The sequence below is a fragment of the Lithobates pipiens genome, unplaced genomic scaffold (assembly GCF_037356315.1).
Source record: "Lithobates pipiens isolate NorthernLeopardFrog02 unplaced genomic scaffold, aLitPip1_a1.2 Scaffold_25, whole genome shotgun sequence".
NCBI lineage: Eukaryota > Metazoa > Chordata > Amphibia > Anura > Ranidae > Lithobates > Lithobates pipiens.
This window is the reverse complement of record NW_027507787.1, coordinates 125,356,735-125,375,978: the sequence shown is the minus strand read 5'-3', so window position 1 is coordinate 125,375,978 and position 19,244 is coordinate 125,356,735. Positions and strand designations below refer to the sequence as shown.

The 19,244-nt window shown below is 43.9% G+C and overlaps 1 protein-coding gene across 3 annotated transcripts in view; it reads right to left on the bottom strand.

Moving 5' to 3' along the window:
* The window catches only part of TMEM72 (transmembrane protein 72), a 123,036-nt gene extending 109,678 nt beyond the window's left edge, over nt 1–13,358 (bottom strand). Inside the window, exon 1 of one of the 3 annotated variants that reach the window (XM_077454830.1) lies at nt 13,081–13,358. In XM_077454830.1, the coding sequence (XP_077310956.1) occupies nt 13,081–13,150 (70 nt within the window). In that variant the 5' untranslated portion in view covers nt 13,151–13,358. Of the gene's footprint in view, nt 1–7,936; nt 7,960–13,080 lie in introns of those variants that run through there. The other 2 variants (XM_077454831.1, XM_077454832.1) reach the window with 2 other exon arrangements.
* Between the last annotated feature and the right edge of the window lie 5,886 nt (nt 13,359–19,244).

Here is a 19,244-nt window from a genome sequence, read left to right as displayed (position 1 = left end):
CCAGTTTTCTTCTATCCTGACAAGTCCCTTAGTCCCTGCTGCAGAGAAACAGGATATTACCACCTCCATGCTTTACTTTAGGAATGGTGTTAATTGGATGGTTAGATGTATTGAATTTCCACCAGACATATCATTTGGTGTTGAGGCCACATAATTACATTTTAGTCTCACCTGACCACCTTAAATGCACCTTGGAGTTTCTGAGGCCATATGGAAAAAGGTGTTATGGTCAGATAAGACTAAAATTTTATTTTTTGCCCTCAACATCAAACTCTATTTCTGGCACAAATCCAATACAGCTCATCATCCAACTAACACCATTCCTACAGTAACACATGGATGTGGTAATATCCTGTTATGAACATATTTTTCTGCAGCAGGGACTGGAGCACTTGTCAATATAGAAGAAAAATGGATGGGGCAAAATATTGTCAAATTGTGGGGCAAATCTGCTGCCCACTGCAAGAAAGTTATCAATGGGAAGAAGGTTTACCTTCCAACACGACAATAACCCAAAGCACACAGCAAAAATGACCACACAGTGGTTGAAGGAGAAAAAGGTAAAATGTACTTGCATGGCTTAATCAGAGCCCAGACTTAAGTCACATTGAAAATCTGTGGAATGACTTGAAGACTGCAGTACAAAAATGGTCACCAGCAAATGTATTTGAACTTGAGCAGTTCTGCAAAAAGGAGCGAGCAAATAGTGCAAAGTCTAGATGTGAAAAGTTAGTAGAGACTTATCACAACAGACTAAAGAGTGTAATTAAAGCAAAAGGTGGTCCAACAAAATACTGACAAAAAGGAGTGATCCTTTTTCCAACTCAGTGATTCTGTTTTTGTGTTTTTTTTCTGAGATGTTGGTTATATCTTTCACTTGGATGTTATAAGTTGCAATAGTAAATACAGCTGAATAAATCAAAAACTGTGTCTTGCTTCATTTCAGGCTGCAAAGCAACAGAATGTGATTATTTTAAAAAGGGGGGATTCTTGTCTATACCATATATACATATTTCCTGACAGACTCCATGGAGGCCTACGTATGGGTTAATCCCGCCTCTCATACCTCATAGGACCGCACTCCCATAAATCTTTGCCTCTAGCCAGAGACCACGTTCCTTTTTTGTCCTCCTCCTAGGACCAAGGTGTTTTCTTACCTTTTGGAAGCTTTAATCCTATCCTGGTGGTTTGCACGTTGATGATGATGGCGGTTATTCTTGGAGTCCATATTTCCCAGCTATTAGCAGGGAGGACACAGGCACTGAAGAGCGTTGCTGTGAAGATCTTAAAGTCATCCATTGGTTGACAGATTGCATCATGGCCATTCGTCCTAGCTATTAGCGGGAGGCCCTTTATTAATGTGCCAATCGTGCAGAGAGTGTATCGACCCTCCCAGTCCCAGGATGGATTGTGCTGGCTTCAGTGTGGTGATGTATAACATTCTCATGGCAGCCTGTTTTTGTGTGTTTGTTTGTCCTTACCTGCTCCGGTGTAGCCATGGCGGCTGGAACGCTTTGCGTTCCAGTCCACTGCTATTTGCTCTCTCTGCGCAGCTGCGTGGCTTCGACTGAGATCGAGGCTTGGTTAGCGTGTGCGCAGTTGGGACAAGATGGCGGCGGACGCCATAGGAGTGGCGGTAGTTACAGCGCAGGTGCGCTGCTAACGTAATGACATCATCATGGCGGCAGATTTAAATAGCTGTCAGAGACAGCTATGCTTTGGAAGGTTTCCAAGCAAGGCAGCTACTTCCCGTGCTCGTGCCTTTTCTGCTCAAGGTGGGGGGGGGGGGAAATTATTATTGTGTGGTACTGTGCATATCATTGCTCTCTCTATGTTCCTACCTTTTACATGCTTATTTGAATTGTGTTTGCTTTAGCTGTTTAAATCTCCGCTGCGATGGATGTGTCACCACCCCCTAGGGGCCAACCCTTATGCCACAGGTAGGATGGAATTTGTTTCCCTCTGCCTGTTTGTATTTGGGTTTCTGGAGCAAGTTAACAATTTATCCTCTTTTCTCAGCCCCTCTAGGTCTGATTCTCAAGTCTTGACACACAGTGATAATGACAAATCTAGGTCACAACGCCATCATTCATCTTCAAGCACTAGACATACCGGATCGTCCTCCAGACATAGGAAGGAAGGCTCAAAGTCTGGTTCTGGACACCATTCTAGCTGTTCTGTGGAAAGGACTTGCTGGGGATGTAAAACTCAGGTCCCAGAGGGTAAATCTCTCTGCGAGTTATGTTACTCTCGGGCTATGAAGGAAAGAGGTTCTGAGGACCAGCATGTGGAGGCTCTGGTCAGGAAGGTGATCCATGAATCCAAGAACAAGTCATATTCCAGCCATACTTTCAATCCTCCTTCGCTTCCAGCCCTAGTTACTGAGGTGGTTGATCCTGAGGCTCCAGGTCCCTCTCATCACAGTCTTTATATTAGTGGATCCTCCGATAGCGAGGTGGAGACGGATGAACCTGGCGCAGGTTTTGAATTTTCTCAGATTCCGTTCTTGGTTAGAGCAGTCAAAGATGCTTTAAAATGGGATGAACTGGTGGAAGCTCCCTCTAAGCAGAGGAAATACTTCAAGCATCTCAAGAAAGACCGCCCAAATTTTCCTTTTTTGGAAGAACTTGGTGAAATTATTTCTGATGAGTGGAACAAGGTTGAGAGCGATGAGGTTAAACACCTTGAGTCGGCCCCTCTTATCGATGCCGCTTTGATGAAGTTGGTGAGGCATGTTACTCTCCCTCTGGAAGATTCAGTTTCCTTCAAAGATGGTCTGGAGAGGAAGATAGATACGGACCTCAAGCGCATCTACATTACTGCAGGAATGGCTTGTAAACCAGCCCTAGCCCTCACTGCGTTATCTAAGGCCATGGAATCATGGACTGATGATATAGGTGCGACCTTAGGAAGCATTTCTGAAGAGCTGGTCAAGAGCTCACCAGTGCATGAACTGAATATGGCCTCGGCGTTCCTGGGGGGAGGCATCCCTGGACATAATTCGTCTGGTAGCTCGTGTAATGCTCTCTTCGGTCACGGCTAAACGTGCCCTGTGGTTGCGTCCATGGGTTGCGGATCCTGCCTCTAAGCAGGCATGGTGTAAAATTCCTTTTGAGGGATCTTCTCTCTTTGGGAACAAACTTGACTCAGCTATTACCCATGCTACCGGGGGTAAATCGGGTTTTCTGCCCCAGGATCGCCGTCTCATTGGTCAGAGAAGAGTTCTCCCCAGACAAGAACTGGAACGTGCTAGGGATGCACGTCATTACAGACCTGGACGCGAGTTTAGGAAAAACTGGAAAAGAAGCCAGCCTTCAGGTCAAAAGTCCTCAAAAGCTTCCTCCTCTGGTGGTCGGGAGGCTTCGAAGTCCTTTTCATATGGGGTCTGTCCAGACGGAGCAAGTTGGGGCTCGTTTACTCCATTTTCCTTTTCTACGCAAAGAATAAGGGTTTACGTGCTTCTTCCCGAACTATTGCAGCTTGGATCGTTCAGGCCATCCAAGGGGCTTATAAGGCTAACGGTTTGGCTCCTCCAGAAGCGGTGACAGCTCATTCTACTAGGAGCGTTTCTACATCTTGGGCGGCTGCCCGTCACGTTTCTCCAGAAGTGATTTGTAAAGAGGCTTCTTGGTCGTCAATCAATACATTTATGACGCACTATTGTGTAGAACCAGCGTCCTTGTCTTCGGTTAATTTTGGTTTGAATGTCTTATCTGTTGACGGTGCCAATTAAACCTTTTTTTCTTTATCCAGCAATTGCCCACCCGGGTGTGTATGGCTAGTTATTTCCCATACGTAGGCTGCCATGGAGTCTGTCAGGAAAATGGAAAATTTATATCAAATACTTACCGTAATTTTCCTTTCCTGATGGACTCCATGGCAGCAGGAGTTCCCTCCCATTTGCTGGAGTAGGCTATGTTACGGAACGTGGTCTCTGGCTAGAAGCAAAGATTTATGGGAGTGGGGTCCTATGAGGTATGAGAGGCGGGATTAACCCATATGAAGGCTGCCATGGAGTCCATCAGGAAAGAAAAATTACGGTAAGTATTTGATATAAATTTTCCATTATATTACACAACCTGACAATGCAAACAATGCAAGGAATAAAGTAAAACATCTATTAGGGCCGGTTCACACAGCGGGCGATGCGAGGCGACACGACTCGCCTCGCCTCGCTCCCGCAAGTCGCCCCCGTTCTGTACAATGGAACCGTTCTGAGAGGAGCGACTCGAGTCGCTCCGACTCAGAAAAAAGGTTCCTGTACTACTTTCGGGCGACCTCGGGGCGACTTGCATTGACTTCTATACAGAAGTCATTTGCAAGTCGCCGCCGAGGCCGCTGCAGGTCGCGGCGAGGCAAGTCGGAGTCGCCTCGCCTCGCCTGCAGTGTGAACCGGCCCTTACCCAATTCTGTTAGCCTTGTTATGGTTACTTGCGGCAAAATTAACTTTTCGTGTAAACTCCTGCACTGCAACGACTGTTCAACCTAAAAATAACACCAGTAGCAAGCTAATGCTAACATGTCCTTCACGCATTAAAATTAACTGTAATAATCTGCACTGTGGCAATTCTGTTTAACTAGCTCATATCAGGTTGGTGGAAATAGTTAAATTTCAGTATTTGCTGATGATACAAAACTAAGCAGGGCAATAACTTCACCACAGGATATTGAACCTTTACAAGAACCTGGCAAAACAAGTTTGATGTATAGTAATGCATGTGGGAGGGGGCTAAATATATTAACACATGTAGGCAGGTGGCCCACTTTATTGTTTGTTTAGCTAGCACTTGGTTGCCCAGGGGGTTAATGTTTCTTGCGGCCTTCCCTGAGTGTGTTTGTGAGCTTTTTCTGGGATCCAGCCTCCCTCCTGTGTATTATAAAAGGAAAGTGGTACAGATCCTAGGGGAACCAGGGGCTTAAGAATGGGACATGTGCTGAGGCCTGCTGGGACACCCCAAGAACATGGACTTCGCTGTTCAAGCTTTGCGAAGTATGGACTTTTTCCCATAGCGAATTCACCTGTGCAAGTAACCTGGGACAGCCACAGTTAGATGTAGTTAGGAGAAAAGGTGTTTATCCATGTTATACATGTTGTGCCAAGTTTCCAGTAAATGTTGTTTCAACTGCTTCCAGCCTGGTCTGAAGTTATTTAAGGGGTGCATGTTGTGTCTTGGCATATTCCTAAAACCTGGGTCTGAGTAACACCACTACAAAAAAGGGAAAAGGATCTGGGGGTCCTAGTTAATGACAAACTCAGTAACAGCATGTGATGCTGCAGCAAGCAAGGCCAGTAGACTACTAGCATGCATCAAAAAGGGGAATTTACTCAAGAGGTAAATCTATAATTCTACCACTTTACAAAACTCTGGTTCAGAGTTTTGTTCAGAGTTTTTGCATGTTGAGTATGCTGTGCAGTTCTGGTCACTGGTTCTCAGAAGGGATGCACTGGAATCGGAGAGAGTTTAAAGAAGGGCAGAAAAACGAATAAGATGGCTGTAGGACCTTAGTTATGAGGAAAGGTTACATGCTTTAAGCATGTGACATTTCCCCAAAGAAGAGATATAATTACAATATATGGGGATTCTAATGTAGCGCTGGTATTTTTGCCTTGTAATGCTAAACAGTGGACAATGCTATAAATTGATATTTGGCTTCCTCTAGTGCTATAAACGCGAAAGAGACTTTGTTTATTTCTCATTTCAAGAGCATAAGGAAAGCCTAACAGGAAGTGACTTAATAGTTTTTTCTTGCAAAAGACTCACCTACTCAGAATTCCCACTCACTTAACCATGAACACTGAGTGGAAGAAATGCATGCTGGGTAGGTAATAAAAGGCCCTGTGTGGCCATTTTCTGTCTCTTCTTGCTGGGACACCTGGCCTTCCCACAGGGATCTGTGGGTGTGCGTCCGAAGAGCACTGCGGCCTGCTCAGTGCGGAGCAACATTTGAAGCCACTGGAGAAAGTCTACACTACGGCCTGCTGGAGCAGCAGTGTGGTCGGATTGGGGAGGATCCAGAGACATCTCACAGAGCCAGACAGAGGTCCCGGTCATTGTACGGAGCGGTGCAGTGTGATGGAGCCGACTGTGGCAGGACTAGGAACCAAAGGACCGGAGGCATCCATCTGTCTGGACCTGGTGTGGTGAGAGGGCTGTTGCCCAGAAGACTAATGCTGCACCTCACATAATTATACTAAGTTTATAGTGTTGCTGGGACGGTAGTCCCACAGAACAGTTCAGTTCGATAGAGTTACATGTACATAGGCCTCAAGCCTGATTTCATTACCAAGAACTGAAACTGGAAGTACATATCCAGGGAAGGAGTTCACAAATACTTTGCACAATTGAAGTTACTGCTTTCTATTATCCTACACTGCTGTACTGGTCGGAAGTCCTGTGGATTATAAGTACTGCAATATAAATGGCTAGCTGAAGATAAGAAGACAAGAGACTATATTCCTTACTGTAAGGCCTTAACAGTGTTGCTCCTACTAGAGACTCTAGGGGAAATATTGAGAAATTATACTGTCTTATCATTTTGTTCTCATACTGTGTAGCACATTACAGATCTTATAGTGTCTGCACAGTGTACTGGAAGTGGGAAGGTGCCCAGTGCTGAGGTTGTTGCCTGAGCATTGGTCTCACTTGGAGACACGCCTGCAGGAGCGATACAGGTAGCTCTCATGTGATAGCCATTTACAACTATTTGCTGCAGTATTGTATACCAATAACGGTTCTTGTGTTTGCTGTTTGAACCTGTTCTAGTAAACGTATCTTTTGGTTTAATACCATCTGTTGTGAGACTTATTCATTCTCCAAACAGGTGTAGCAGTATATACCCAGGTGACAACACAGGAAAAGTGAATATAATCTGTGACTATTATTGGGTTTTGCACCAACACTGTTACAGCTGTGTCAAGTGGGTTGAGCCAAATCATTGGGGGTGGAAAGAGCAGAGTACAGGCCCAATAAATTACCAGCAGCTCCTTCGGGGGTAAGTGCTACACTAGTATAGGGAGAACACTGTTCAGTCTCAGGTTGCTCAAGAGAATGTGTGGCCTCTCAATGAAGGCATCTTAGCGTATACATTATACAATATGGGAAGTGTTATGCCGCGTACACACGGGCGGATTGTATGGCGTACTTAGTCCGTCGAAACACATTTCAGCGGACAATCCGCTCGTGTGTGGGCTTCAGCGGACTTTTTCAGCGTGCAGTCCGGAGTACTAAGTATTTCGGTTTTTTCTAAATTCTGTCCGTCGTACTTTGGTTTCAGCGGACAATACGGTCGTCAGTATGCTAGTTCGACGGACTAAGAATGGCGCATGCCCAGAAAGGATTTACACGGCGGAAGGGTGCTTTGCTGTGTCTTGGACTTCCTATTTCTAGTCCCGTCATACGTGCTGTACACGTCATCGCGCAAGCTTTCGACGGACTGTTTGTGTATCCGTGTGTGGTCAAGTCCGTTCAGTGGGAAGTACGATGGACTGTCCGTCGGATTGTATGACGGACTAAGTCATACAATCCGCTCGTGTGTATGCGGCAGTAGAGACATAAATGCATACAAACACCCCCACGGGTTGAACTGGATGGATTGGTGTCTTTATTCAACCTTACCCACTATGTAGAAAAAAAAATAGTAACTGCAAAGACTACTGTAGGACACCTGTAATACAGTATTTCTGGGCTTAGCGGTCATATCAGTTTCTGCACTGCACACCCTGTTGCATGAAATGGTAACTTAGACCAAATAATGCTAATAAATTATGTCATAAAAACATCAAAAAAAATTTGTAGTGCTAAAGCATGATTAAAAAAATATTTATTCATCCCCAGTATTGTTTATGCAAGCCAGATGTTCTCATTACAATTTAACGAAAACACAAGGTGGAACATCATCGGCATATTAGCAAAAATAAGTAAATCCATGTACTCACATGATAACTGGTTTCTGCATAATCCAGCTTGTGTACTGCATTCTGCAACTTGTCTTTACCACTCAGAATAATTACTTGTGCTAGCTAAACTCAATCAGTTTACAACTACAGGAAAACAGACTTTGTCCAGAGGTTTGGTAGACACTGTTAACCATTGTTCTTCCTATCTTGGCCTTAAAGACAAATAAAAAACCTATAAAATGTATTACATAATGTGGATATCTCATGAAGTAACAATATATGTTTGGAAAGAATCCCAATGCTTGTTCGTTCTGCATGAGTGTTAGCTAGTGTTACTGAAATTATAATATCCTGAAAATGAGGTGCATTTTATCAGAATTACAAAAGAATGTACATGTACTTACTTCTTGTTATATTGGGCTCCATTCACAGAACCAGATTGCATGGGGTATTTAGGTGTTTTCCCAAATACCGCATGTGATCCTGAAAATATCAATTCACTACAGGCAATCCCCGAGTTACTAACACCCAAGCTATGAAAGACTCCTACTTACAAATGGCCTCAATGCTGGCTGCTTGTGCTTCACACTGGTCCTGGCTACCTCCGAGCAGCTATCTTACAGCACCGCACACTTCAGTATTACATGAACTGCATGGCCAGAATAGCCCCAGATAACATAACTGCATGCCCAGAAGCATCCGGAACATCCCACATCAATGCAAAGGTGGAAGTTACACTTACAAATGCAGTGTTTCAACTTACACTCTAATTCCACTTACAAACAAACCTACAGTCCTTATTGTGTTTATAACTCAGGGACTGCCTGTACTGCTTTATGCGGTATTTACTGCATAAAGCAAACACACTTGTTAAATACCTCATAAAACAAGAGTGAAAGTCAAGCTGAATGTTAAATAAAAAAGAACCGGTGGCAATAAATATTTAGAAAAAATATGGCATGGGGTCCCCCCCAATTCATGCCAGGCTCTTTGGGTCTGGTATGGATTTTGAGCGGAACCCCCACACCAAAGTTAAAAAAAATATGGCATGGGGTCCCCCCAAAATCCATACCAGACCCTTATCCAAGCATGCAGCCTGGCAGATCAGGAAAGGGAGGGGACGAGCGAGCACCAGTCCCTCCTGAACCATACCAAGCCACATACCCTCAACATGTGGGGGTGCTTTGGGGCGGAGGCTCTGTCTTCCACAAAGCACCTTGTCCCCATGTTGATGGGGACAGGGGCCTCTTCCCCACAACCCTGGCCAGTGGTTGTGAGAGTCTGTGGTTGGGGGGCTTATCGGAATCTGGAAGCCCCCTTTACCAAGGGGGCCTCCAGATCCCACCCCCATATATTCACACACATAGTACCCCTAGTCATTCACCAAAATAAAAAAATGTAGTGTAAAAAAAAAAGACAGACAGTTTTTGACAAGTCCTTACCACTGACTCGAAAAAATAAAAAATAAAGGTCTGCTCATGCCGAAGGCTCCCATCATCTGATAGTTTTAAATACTCAAGGGGCAGATCACCTGGTGATGTCACCGGGTGACCCGCTCATGATGTCATCAGCCAAGAGCATGCTGGGTTGATGTCATCACAAGGGGGTGGTCACTCAGTGATGTCACCAGCTGTTCCTGCCCCTTTGTTATTTAAGAACTGTGACAGTGAAAGCCTTCCTAGAAGCGGACCTTTTTTTGTTTTCTTTTTTCGAGTTGGCGGTGGCATCGTGATTGATGATGAGTCTACACTGGGGGATATTTTTTTTATTTTTCAAATAAAGGACTTTTATTAAAAACTGTCTAATTGTCAGGGCTGGGCTCAGCTCTTCCTTCTCAAAGCTGGCCGCTCAGTTGTTAGCTAATTGCCAGCTCCTTTCTCTCCACATTGACTCGTCAATCCTGCCTACTTAAGCCGTCCAGCCCAGATGATCTCTGCCTTCACCTTGGTCACATCTCTAGAGACGCTCTCCTGTGTTCCTGTTAAAGACTTGCTTGGCTGACATTCGTTCTGGCTCCAGGTCCTGCTTGCTGTTCTACTATGATCATCGCTGGCTCCCTGATGTTTTGGCTTGTCTGACTATCTATTCCGGTTCCTGATCTCTGGCTATGTTTTGACTACGTTTACTCAGTTTACCTTTTTATTATTATTTAACAAGTGTGATTTCACTGTACTTCTCTCTCAGTCTGATTCATAGTTTCTGACACTAATGTCTTTTTTACTCTACACATTTTTTTCAAGGAGGGGGAGTGGGATCTGGGGGCCCCTTTGTTAAACGGGGCTTCTAGATTCTGATAAACCCTTACCGCAGACCCCCACAACCGTCAGTCAGGATTGTGGGGAAGAGGCCCATCTTCCCATCAACAAGTTTCTTTGGGGGGCAGATCCACGCTGTCCCAAAGCACCCTCCTATTTTCAGGGCATGTGGCCTGGTATGCTCCAGGAGGGGGGGGGGGGGCACCCGCTTGTCCCCTCCCTTTCCTGACCTGTCGGGCTACTTAACACAGGTTGACTGAACGTATTATACATTGATAAAGCACTCTCCAGAGCCCTTAAGGTAATTGGACTTGGTCTGCACAGGTGACCATCCTATGGAAGCTATGTGGAACTTTACAGACTCATTTTGTAGATTTCCCTATGCTACAAAATATAATCCAAGTTTCAGACAATTTTTAATTTTTTATTATCAACAGGTAACAGTCTAACTACCCATTCATACTTGCTTTAATCAGACAAAAGGGGTTCAGTAAATATTTTATGCAAAAATCTCAGAGACATGGCAAAAAGTTGGATTACAAAGCTCGCTGGAACATGTGGTCCATAAAGAGTTGTATTGTAACAAGGTACCCATCCCTGTGGTAAGTTTTGGTACCAGATTCTATTGAGAACAATAAGCATTATTATCCAAATATGTTCCACCATCATTATTCATATTTGAGCCAGATTTGATACAACATCCTTTTTTAGCACATATTATATCTAGGGCCAGTAACATGTGATCACACTAATGGCCCGTACAAACAATATTAAAATCGTTCAACAGATTGTCTTTTATTTTGGTTGCTAGTCTCATATTAAATATAAAGAGTTTACTAAAGTGACAAAAATTCTCATACGACAGAATACAAAATTGTAAGGGATGTGATATGTTGTAGTGTATTTGTATTGTATTTTGGAGTGACAAGATGGTGGAAAACCGCACAATCTGGTATATAACATCTTTGTGCTTGTCCCATCGGATAATATTGGATGAACTGTTATAATTGGCTCTCCAAAGCTGTGTACTAATGATCAGATCGTACGATCATTTTGAAAGCGGTATTTTTCACACGATTTTCGGGTGTACGGACCATAATGTTGCAAAACTCTTTTACAGATTTGTTGGCCATTCATACATGCTTAATTTTTTTCCCTTTCCCATCAGAATATAATATGGTACTTCTACTTCTCACATACCTAAAAGAGATATATGGAAACTGGAAAGAAATGTTGTGGTGAAATCCAGCAGCCAGACAGACAGATCTTGTAATCACCTACAAATGCTCTTTACCTACAGCTGACCCTATCATAAAACATTATCAATCCAAATCTGGTTATATATCACAGCAAACACTAGTATAGCCAACCTGAACAATCCAAAAATGTGATATATGAGCTGAATGCTGGATCCTGCTGTATAGTGACAACTGTTGTTATGAAACACCAACAGAAGCATCTTCATCATTCCAGTCCTGTTGTTAAAGTGGTGTTCCACACACCAAAAAAATAAAATGCTTAAAATTCCTAAAAAAAAAAAAATATGTGGAAAAAAAAAATTAACTCACCTCTAAATGCCTGTTGCTAGGGGGTCCCTCGTAGTCTGCCTCCTTCAGTGCCTGGGCTCCTGACGTCACTTCCCCTTGGCGCAGGAAGGGCTCAGCTCCACCCCCTCCCTCCTGTCAGTCACCTGGGACACATGACAAGTCCCAGATGACTGCGTGGCCAATCACAGCGCTTGGCGCTGCTCGTGCATGCGCAGTGGCTGCTCGGCTGCCAGCCGGGTGCCCACAGTTGCAATGCTGGCACCACCAAAAGGAGGGTGGGGCGAGCGGGGCTTCGTTCCCGCGCATCGTTGGACCCTGGGATAGGTAAGTGTCCGAATATTAAAAATCAGCAGCTGCAGTATTTGTAGCTGGTGACTTTAATTTTTATATTTTTTTTTAAAGGGAAACTCCTCTTTAACTACCAGAGACCCCCAAGACAGACAACAACTGATTAACAAAAGTCCAAGCAGGAAAGCTCCATTTGGTTGATAGAGGCACACAAATTGAGAAGATCATTGCATACTTTATGCAAGCAAAAAGCCCCTTTAACATGGCATACATGGAATATACAGAGGGTAACAATAAAATTGATTACATAAGGAATCACATGCATCGCATTATCAATCACTGCCATCTGTTATCTTAACAGTTGAATATCCATCCATGTTGAATGTCAGGGCTAGAGCATAGGTTTTACCGGCCTTTCTTGAACCAAAAAAGTTGACAACATTTTCCAGTATGCAGGTTTCTACAGAGCTCGATCAAATGATTGACTTTTGTTGCGCAAGGATAGTCACACACTGATTGAAATTTGGCCGGTCCCTGCTGAACTAGCCAAGTTTTGATCAGTGTATGGCCAGCTTAATTGACCCAATATGGACATATGGGCATCTCAACATATGCTTTTGCACATTTGCGGAATTGCATAGACGTACAATAGTTCACTTAGAATTCATACATACTTACATAAGTCAGTTAAAATTACAAATACTTCTGTGTTCTTACATGTCAAAGTTTTTACATTGTAAGTTTTCATTATTTAACTCTATACTGTGTGGTTGATTTACTAAAGGCAAATAGACTGGTCATTTTGCAAGTGCAGTTGCACTCTGCAAAGGGGAATGAGGGGAAGCTTTGCTGACTTCCATCAAACATGTGCAAGCAAAAAAATTCAGTTTTTTTTGTTGTTGCATGTGATTGGGGTTTCTTCGAAAAGTGAAACTTCCCTCCCAATTGCTAAGCACTGGAGCAAATTCCCTTACAGGGTGCAACTGCACCTGCAAAGTGAACAGCCTATTTGCCTTTTGTGTGTTAATTAACTAATAAGTGCACTTTGGCGACAAACATTTTTGCAATTGGGTGAAAAAAAAACAAGACTTACCTGCAGCTGTGGATACTCCCAGGAATCTACAGATGCCTTCTAATACCACCCAGCCTGCCTGGCACTGCATTGTAAGCACTGGCTAGAGACACTGCACTGTCACTGACTTCAGCATCACAGACATCACAAGCAGCACGCTTTCAAGCTGTGGAAAGTTGTGCTTCTCTGTTTTGAAAACAAGAATCCTAGAGTGTATGTGACCGTGAAACAACAGGCTTTGTCCACAAACATCCAGTCTCTGCTCCTGTTCTCACCTCCTCAGTACATTCCATGACTCCAGCCCCCCTGTGTGTACTGGCTAGTGCCATTGTTCTGTTTAATAATTACCTGCACCAGGCTGCAGGGAGGCTGCCCTCATTGAATGCAGCCTAGAAATCTGATTAAGGCATCTAAACCCCTTGACGCTGGAAGGCTTAATCTCTGCATGTTTAACTCCTTTTTTATTTTTTTTTCCTTTAGTTTTTAACCTTTCCTCTGCAAGTCAGATGACCGAGTAGCAAAGAGGTTGTTTGTGCTTTGGTCTAATAAACACATGACAATCAAGTTTTGCGGCCGTCGGTCAAAACGTGCTTGACGCGATTTTTCTGTGTTCAGGAGAGGGAGGTTAGGAGAGGTTCAACCTCCCCTAACCGCAGCAGCTCCCAAACGATCCTAAAAGCCTATGGGGGTTATTTACTAAAGGCAAATCCATTGTGCACTACACTTGGAAGTGCAGTCGCTGTAGATCTGAGTGGAAGTTCTGAAATGGGGGGAATCGCTGCTGATTTTATTATCCAATCACGTGTAAGCAAAAATGCTGTTTTTTATTTTATTTTACTTGCATGTCCCCCTCAGATCTACAGCTACTGCACTTCCAAGTGCACTGAAATGCACTGTGCATTTGCCTTTAGTAAATAACCCCCAGAGTGTACATGGACGCATAGGGCGTTATTTACTAAAGGCAAATCCACTTTGCACTACAAGTGCACTTAAAAGTACAGTTGCTGTAGATCTGAGGGGGACATGCAAGACAAATAAAAAACAGCATTATAGCTTGCACATAATTGGATGATAAAATCAGCAGAGCTTACCCTCATTGTAGCTCTTTCCCTCAGATCTACAGAAACTGCACTTGTAGTGCATAGTGGATTTGCCTTCAAGCTTTTTTTTTTTTTTTTTTTTTTTTTAAAACATTTTATTGGGTAAAACAAGGGAAGTAACATAGGTATACAGGAAAGTACAGGACATTCCATCATATCTTACGGGAACACATATCTATAGGCCGTAAAGCACCAAGGAACATGAACAGTTCTCAAAGTTAACAAGTGAACACTTACATGCACAATCGAAACACAAAAAAGGAACAGACCTCAATACCTAGTAGGTGCGGAGTAGCAAGATCGTGTGTAGTACTCGGTGAGGGGAGCGTCTAATCTCCTTACGTAGTTGGAATATCTTCCCCAAACAACTTTCAAAGAACCCCGGGTTCATGGTGACGGGTAAAGAGTACACAGTATCATGGCATAGAGTACACTACTTAAACTACACCTGATAGGCTATCACCATAGATTTCTTCAGATGTACTTAATATAGAAATGTATCCAGTTTCCGTATTTTCCACGGTAAAATGTACGTTTCCATATTCTCAGGAACGACCAAGAGTAGGGTAGGTGAAGGAAAGGGGTAGGCAAGGGATTGGAGGTAGGAGGGGGGAGAAAAGAAAAGAAAGGAGGGGGAAAGAAAGAAAGAAAAAAGAAAAAAAAAAAAAAAAAAAGAAGGGGGAGGGAGGAGGCCTGCACACACTCAGGGGTAAACATAAAAAAGTAGGATGTTACAACCTTAAATTGTGGATGAGAATGTCGCTTTCTGCTACACCATCAATTCTGCCACTTCCCCCATCCCAGAGGCTGCTTTGATAAGTTCGTGGAATAAACCAAGAAATGGAACCTAATTATAATCTTATTGGTGCCATAACTTCAGTGTATCTTGGGGTAGAAGTGAAATGTTTCCAGCAGGACCAGATCATGTTAAATTTTGGGGTTGTGTCTCTGGAGATGTGAATCAGTTCTTCCATATCGGCAATTTTGTTGATCTTATTAAACCAGTCTTTCAGTGTGGGAACCCTAGGGGAGCCCCATAGTATGGGAATGCATTGTTTCGCAGCATTAAGCATAAACATTGCCAGTGATTTATGGTATGTGCGATGTGATAGGGGTGTCAGATGAAGCAAACATTGGGCTGGAGTAGCGTCTATCTGGAATGTCGTCACCTGGGAAGTAATTTGACAAATATCTTTCCAGAAAGCCTGAATCAACGGACACTCCCACCAAATGTGCAAAAATGTTCCAATGTCGTTCCGGCATCTCCAGCAGGCGTCAGAGGTTGAAGGGTAAAATTTTTTAATGAGAGCGGGCGTGCGATACCACCGAACCTGAATCTTGAACCCGTTTTCTTGCGTGTTCACATTGAGTGAACCTGAGTGTATATGCTTAAATATGTGTTCCCATTGATCATCCGTCACCGTTATAGAGAGATCCTCTTCCCATTTCCGGCAGGGCTTACTCGAACTGGGACGTATATCTCCGAATAGGAGATTGTGTGTGATGGCGATAAGGTGCCGCTGTGGGGTGTTTTGAGTGCATAGTTTTTCGAATGTAGTAAGAGGTCTAGAGCAAATCGAATCTTTGTCAATCGATTTCAGGAAATGTACAATCAGCAAATAAGACCAGGGAGGTATGGGCCCTTTATCCATTTGAGTCGCAATGTCTTGGGTCGTACGTAGTTTACCCGCGTCGAAGAAGTGAAAGGCCTGAACAAAATTTTTCGACCAGCTGTCTGCGAGGAATTGGGAAGACATCCCCGGGGGAAAGTTAGGGTTGAGCCTAAGAGGTGTAAGGGGGCCTGTCACCGACGATAGCTTTGTTTGGGAGCAAATTTGCTTGAAGCACAATAGGGTAGGACCTATTAGTGGGTGTTGGTATAGTTCCGGCGGAATGTGGGTCTGCTCCATCCAGGGGATAGTGGCTAGAGAAAGACTAGTAAAGGAGGCCTCCAGTGGGATCCAGTCCTTGTATTGACTATGAAGATTCCAATCCGCTATTCTAGTTAAATGGATCGCCCTATAGTAATTGTAAATATCGGGGAGGCTGATCCCCCCTAAGTGTTTCGGATAGGTGAGATGTCTAAAGTTTATTCTTGAGTTTTTCCCCCCCCACAGGAATTTGGTGCATATATTCCTATAGGACTTAAAAAAGGAGCTAGGCAGTTGTATAGGGATAGCTTGAAGCACATATAGCAGTCTAGGTAGCACATTCATCTTTAGAATGGCGGCCCTGCCGAACCATGAGAACGTGGGCCTATTCCATCTGACAAGGTCGTCTGTTAGTTTACACAGTAGGGGTAGGTGGTTTTTAGTGTATAATTCGGACAGGTCCGATGGGAGATTAATTCCCAGATAAGGGATACAATCACTTTTCCAATGAAAGGGGAAGTTAAGTTCGCATTGGTCTTTCGTCTTTTTATGTAGAGAGATGTTCAAAGCATAAGACTTATTGTAGTTGATTTTAAGATTCGCTATCGACTGAAAATACTCGAATTCTTTGAGGACCACTGGTATGGATGTCACGGGTTCAGAAATGAAAAGAAGAATGTCATCTGCAAAAGCAGCATATTTAAATTCTCTATAAGGGGATCGTACTCCTTTAATATCTGGATTGAGTCTAAGTTTTTGTAAGAGGGGTTCCAATGTCAATATGTATAAAATTGGGGAAAGAGGGCAGCCCTGTCTCGTGCCGTTCAGGATGGAGAAGGCGTCTGACAGAGTATTATTGACCCTGACCCTAGCAGTTGGGGTTGAGTACAGAGACATAATCAGATTGAGCATGTGGGGACCCAAACCCAAGTTCAATAGTACCGCTTCCATGTAGTCCCATGCAACTCTGTCAAACGCCTTCTCCGCATCCAAGGAAAGGAACATGGCTTTCTGCCCTGATTTAGTAATTAAATGGTGTAGGTTAATAGCCTTAATTGTATTGTCCCTCGCCTCACGGCCAGGGACGAAACCCACTTGGTCAGTGGAGATTAAAGAGGGAAGAAGTGGAAGGAGCCTGTTAGCTAAAATTTTAGAAAAAATCTTGATGTCTACATTTAGGAGGGATATGGGTCTGTAACTGCTCACGCTAGTAGTATCTTTGTCCGGCTTAGGTATGACCGTAATATGTGCTTCAAGAAGCCCTTTCGAGAAAGATCTAGAGAGATGGGGGGTATTGAAAGCCTTTAAAAAAGGGGTCTGAAGAGTTTCCATAAAAACTTTATAGTAGGCTGCCGTCAGACCGTCCGGTCCGGGGCTTTTACCCGGCTTCAATTGTTTCACTGCCTTTACCCATTCTGCGGGGGAAATCGGGGCTTCTAGAGCCTCAGAAGCGTCTTTCGAGATTTTACCTACTGGTAAATTTTCTAGGTATTTTTTAAAGTTTTGCTGTCTCTGTTGTGTATCTTGAGTATGTGAGGAATGCCCATGTAAGTTATAAAGGGACGCGTAATATTTTTCGAATTCACGCGCAATTGCGGGGTTCGACTCATGTATATCACCTGTTGGAGATCGGATTTGGTGTACTGTGTTCTTGACCCTTTGAGCCCGCAAGGCTTGTGCCAGTAGGTGGCCTGGTTTATTGCCCGATTCATAAAAGAGCTTCTGTGTTAATATGTATTTCCTTTTAGTGTGGCGAGTTAGCTCTTCCTGGATGCATGTACGGGTTTCTGTCAATTCCGCCAGAGTGTCTAGGGCAAGGGAACGTTTGTGTCGTGCCTCTAATTTTCTAAGTTTGGCCAATAGAGCTGTCATTCTAGCTTGCTTCTCCTTGCGTATTGCGGCAGTAATAGCAATCAGTTTTCCCCTCACTACGCATTTGTGGGCCTCCCATTGCAGTTGGGAAGACGTGTCGGGTGTATCGTTCTCGTGAAAGAAATGTCTTAAGCAATCTCTAATTTCCATCTCCCTAATCTTATCCGTCAGGATGCTTGCGTCCAGTCGCCATATACTAGAGCGAGTCAGCTTGTCGGGAAATGCGAGGGTTGTGGTGACAGGATGATGGTCCGAGATTGTCATGGGTTCTATGGTAGCTCTCGATAGGTGTTGGAGATCTGGTTGAGAAACCATAATGTAATCTAGGCGTGAATATCGATTATGAGGAATAGAGAAAAACGTAAAATCTTTTTCTTTTGGGAAGAGTAAGCGCCAAGTATCATGAAGGAACGCCTCTTGAAAACATTTCTTAATTTGCTTAATTGCTCTGAAGGGGATGCTGGAGGTGCCGGAAGACGTATCAATGAGAGGATCAAGTGGAACATTAAAATCCCCACCTAAAATCAAAAGGCCTGCTTGAAAATCGGATAATCTGTTTATAGTCTCACGGAAGAAAGACACTTGTGCAGAGTTAGGACTGTACAGATTAGCAAGTGTAATATTCCTATTTCTAAATGTACCCTTGATGAAGATGAATCGACCTTGTTCATCAGCTAGTGTCTCTGTTATTTGAATGGGGGAGTCCTTAGCAAGGAGAATGGATACCCCCTTACATTTCGAGGTGGGGGAAGTGGCATGGTAGCAAATGGGGAAACTAGGACTGAATAATTTCGGGATCGATTTAGAGCAAAAATGAGTTTCTTGCAGGAAGACGACGTCTGCCTGCAAGGATCGCATAAGGGAGAGCACTTGAGTGCGTTTCTCCGGGACATTAAGCCCTTTCACATTCAGAGAGACTATCTTTAGTCTATCGCACTGTTGGCGTGGAGTGGGAGCAGGCATTGTCAGTAGGGGAACTAAGAAGAAGATAGATAACAACAAACAACCAAGCAAAGCCACACACACACACAAGGAAAAAAAAAAAAAAAAAAAAAAAAAAAAAAAAAGGGGGAAGAAGGAAAGGCAGAAAAGAGGGGGAGGGGGGGGAAGAGTGTTGGCCTGGATAGATGGGTCTCTACGGAATGGGGAGAGGGGAGTCAAGGATCAAGCCGACGAGTAGGTTGAGCTCGTCAACCTTCTCAAAAAGTCCAAGGTCGGCGTGGTCAACAGTGACTACCAGCGTCCGTTGCGTGGGGGTAGCGGACGGAGTAACTCGAGAGGAGACCAGCTCTAGGTCCTAACAAGGCCGGTAGTGATATATGGGAGGCGGGGAAGCATACAT